At 50.8% G+C, this 3,630-nt stretch overlaps 1 protein-coding gene across 1 annotated transcript in view; it reads left to right on the top strand.

Annotated features, from left to right (window-relative positions):
• The window catches only part of LOC107115998 (guanylin-like), a 7,662-nt gene extending 4,445 nt beyond the window's left edge, over positions 1–3,217 (top strand). Inside the window, exons 2-3 of the mRNA XM_015417833.1 lie at positions 2,062–2,236; positions 3,153–3,217. Of these exons, the coding sequence (XP_015273319.1) occupies positions 2,062–2,236; positions 3,153–3,217 (240 nt within the window). The remainder of the gene's footprint in view (positions 1–2,061; positions 2,237–3,152) is intronic.
• The last annotated feature ends 413 nt before the right edge of the window (positions 3,218–3,630 follow it).

Below are 3,630 nucleotides of genomic sequence, written 5' to 3'. Positions count from 1 at the left end.
TGATTGCTGCCTCCTGTACAATGTCATAAACCTCCATCCATACTTCTTCAGGCACTCTGTCTATCAAATCTAGTCAAACCTATTGTTCACCTCCACTGTATATTCATCAGTGATATGCTCTGGGTCAAACCTGAATGGCCTAGTGGTTTAAGAACATAAGAACATAAGAGACGCCAATGTTGGATCAGGCCAAAGGCCCATCCAGTCCAACACTCTGTGTCACACAGTGGCCAGAAATACCAGTGCCATCAGGAGGTCCAGCAGTGGGGCCAGGACATTAGAAGCCCTCCCACTGTTGACCCCCCCCCCCAAGCCCCAAGAAGACAGAGCATCCCTTGCCCCAGAGCCCCTAGCTATACCTTGTGGCTAATAGCCACTGATGGACCTCTGCTCCATATGCTTATCTAATTCCCTTTTGAAGCCGTCCATGCTTGTAGCCACCACCACTTTCTGTGGCAGTGAATTCCATGTGTTAATCACTCTTTGGGTGAAGAAGGACTTCCTTTTATCCGTTCCAACCCGACAGCTCAGCAATTTAGTGGAGTGCCCACGAGTTCTTGTATTGTGAGAAAGGGGGAAAAGTACCTCTTTCTCTACCTGCTCTATCCCATGCATAATCTTATAAACCTCAATCATGTCTCCCTTCAGTCGTCGTTTCTCCAAACTAAAGAGCCCTAAGCGCTTTAACTTTTCCTCATAGGGAAAGTGTTCCAACCCTTTTATCATTCGAGTTGCCTTTTTCTGCACTTTTCCCAAAGCTATAATATCCTTTTTAAGGTGTGGTGACCAGAACTGCACACAGTATTCCAAATGAGGTTGCACCATTGATTTATAGAGGGGCATTATGATATTGGCTGATCTGTTTTCAATACCCTTCCTAATAATCCCCAGCATAGCATTGGCCTTTTTTATTGCAGTCACACACTGTCTCGACATTTTCACCTCCGCACTGAGGGACCCCTATGGAGTATGCGATGATGCGTACACTGCAAGGGGGGGGTGGCACTGAGTCCAGATGGCCTGATCACACGATCCCAATGGCACGAGAGCCTCCTTGCTTGGTCAGACAGGGGAAAGTCCGCCCATGGCCTGCCTTATCTGGATAACACCAGACTTTCCCTGGTATCTTTTAACTCCGCTTCCGTGACGGAGCAGCACGGGTTGCCCACAACTGTGGGACGCTTCCCAGCTGTTGCTGTCTGATCGCTCCCTTTAGATCCGCCAGGCATTCGCACCTATGTCAGATCTAAAGGAGCGTGTGATGGCAGCCTTACTTTTATTCAAGTAGATTTCGCTCACGTTCAGGTTGCAGTTAAAAGAGGGGGGGGGAAGCTTAATCTAGAGAGTACTTTCCCTATCACAAATGGCCAGCTTGGCCCGCATCATGTGTGTGGGAGTATGAGTGCGTTGTACCTGCAGGAGAGACCTGCAGAGACATGGGTTTCCATGGAAGGCCATGTGAGGGAAGAGAGAGGACAAAGGGAGAGATCAGAAGGCAGTCCCAGTTAAGACAAAGAGAGGCATCAGAAGAAGAAGAAGAAGAAGAAGAAAGAACTTGCAGGTGACGTATAGGTATACAGCTTAACATCCTTTCCTGGTGGGAAGAAGAAGAAGAAGAGATTGGATTTATACCCCGCCCTTCACTTGGAGTCTCAGAGCGGCTTACAAACTCCTTTCCCTTCCCCTCCCCACAACAGACACCCTGTGAGGTGGGTGGGGCTGAGAGAACTCTGACACAAACTGCTGTTTTCCAAGGACAGCTGTGCCAGAGCTTGTGACTGACCCAAGGTCACATCAGCAGGTGCAAGTGGAGGAGTGGGGACTCAAACCCGGTTCTCCCAGATTAGAGTCCGCGCACTTAACCACCGCACCAAACTGGCTTTCTCTCCTATTCATGGAGACGACACCTATAGAGCGATGTGGCTCCCCACAACACCCCAGCATGCTGAGTCACCCACTCCAGCACAAAGAACCACTTCTTGTGACCTAAGCCATCTCCTGTGCCTCCCTATCAAAGCTAGAATCTGAGGGTTAATCTTTTGTATGTGTTTTCCTCGACAGGTGGGAGACTATTCATTCCCCTTGGAGTCAGTGAAGAAGCTCAAGGATTTTTCGAGTGCGCTCCCCGCCCAAAGGTCACGCAGCGCCGTTAGCGTGTGTGACAACCCAAAGCTGCCCGAGGAGTTCCAGGTGATCTGCACCAGGCCTAAAGCACGACCACTGATGGCACGATTAGGTAGGTGCCCCCTTTCCTTGCTGGGTGGGGCTGCCCTCTTCCCAGGAAGAGGAGGAGGAGGAGATTGGATTTATACCCCGCCCTTCACTACCCAAAGACATCTCAGAGTGGCTTACAAACTCCTTTCCCTTCCCTTCCCCACAACAGATACCCTGTGAGGTAGGTGGGGCTGAGAGAGCTCTTGACAGAAACGGCTCTTTTTCAAGGACAGCTCTTATCAGAACTACGGCTTGCCCAAGGTCATCCAGCCAGGTGCAAGTGGAGAAGTGGGGAATCAAACCCGGTTCTCCCAGATTAGAGTCCGCGCACTTAACCACTGCACCAAACTGGCTCTTCAAAGAGACTAATGGGAGATCTGTCGCTTCTCCATCACAGATAATTGTTGTCTCGCAAAGGCCAAGCGTCAGTGTAAATTCGATGGCCTGTGAATTATGTGAGCATCAAAAATTCATGAGCTGGATAAGAATACACTATGCCAATGAGCTTCCCCGACCTGAATAGCTCAGGCAAGCCCGACCTCATTGGATCTTGGAAGCTAAGCAGGGTGACCCTGGTCAGTATTTGGGAGACCAGCCAAGAGATACCAGGTCACAATGCAGAGTCAGGCAATGGCAAACCACCTCTGAATGTCTCTTACTTTGAGAACCCTTGGGAATCAGTGGGTTAGTGATTCCGATGCTTGCTTACGTCAAGATATTCCTTCAGTTTGGATCATGTAGAGACTGATCCTAATCAAGTCGAGTCAGAGGTCAATCCTGTGTTGCTCAATGGGGTTACTCCTGGGAGAGTGTCTGTGGCACTGATTTTGCAAGCGGTGTCGAGGAAGCCCAGCCTGCCTCCAAAGGCAGCCGGGGGCCCCACTGCATTGAGTGACGTGACTGTTTGTAAGGTCTTCTTTTGTCTCTCTTGGTTCCAGAGGCCATTGCCAGAGACTCTGAAGTCTGTGAGATCTGTGCCAACATCGCTTGCTCCGGATGCTGAGAGAGGACTCCTCCCATACCCCTCCTGCGTCCCAGAGAGATCCTGACTGCCCGTCTCTTCTGTCCCTGCTACCCAGCGCTGGCTCTGAACCTATCGAGGATGCTCCGGTCCCCTCGACTTCTGCTTGGCTCCAGGCTTTTGTAGAGATCAGCTTCCAAGCAACAGTGGGCACAGTTTAATTCCCAGCCCCCTGAACTGAAGGGGAGGGTGGAGGGTTGAGAAAGCAGAAATCCGGGAGTGAAGTTTTGGCGGGGGACGGAAGGCGTGCGCTTGGAAATGGACATTGTGGCCAGTACGGGGAAATCTCCTCTGCTCTCCAACTCCTCTGTCGAGCTTCCACCAACCCTCACGGTCACCAGCAGAGGGCCAAACTAGGGATCACACTCAGTGGCATGTAACTTTTCATGGTTCTA

This window comes from Gekko japonicus, unplaced genomic scaffold (genome assembly GCF_001447785.1).
Source record: "Gekko japonicus isolate JY-2015 unplaced genomic scaffold, Gekko_japonicus_V1.1 scaffold5741, whole genome shotgun sequence".
In the NCBI taxonomy this organism is placed as follows: Eukaryota; Metazoa; Chordata; class Lepidosauria; order Squamata; family Gekkonidae; genus Gekko; species Gekko japonicus.
This window is presented reverse-complemented; position numbering and strand designations above follow the sequence as displayed.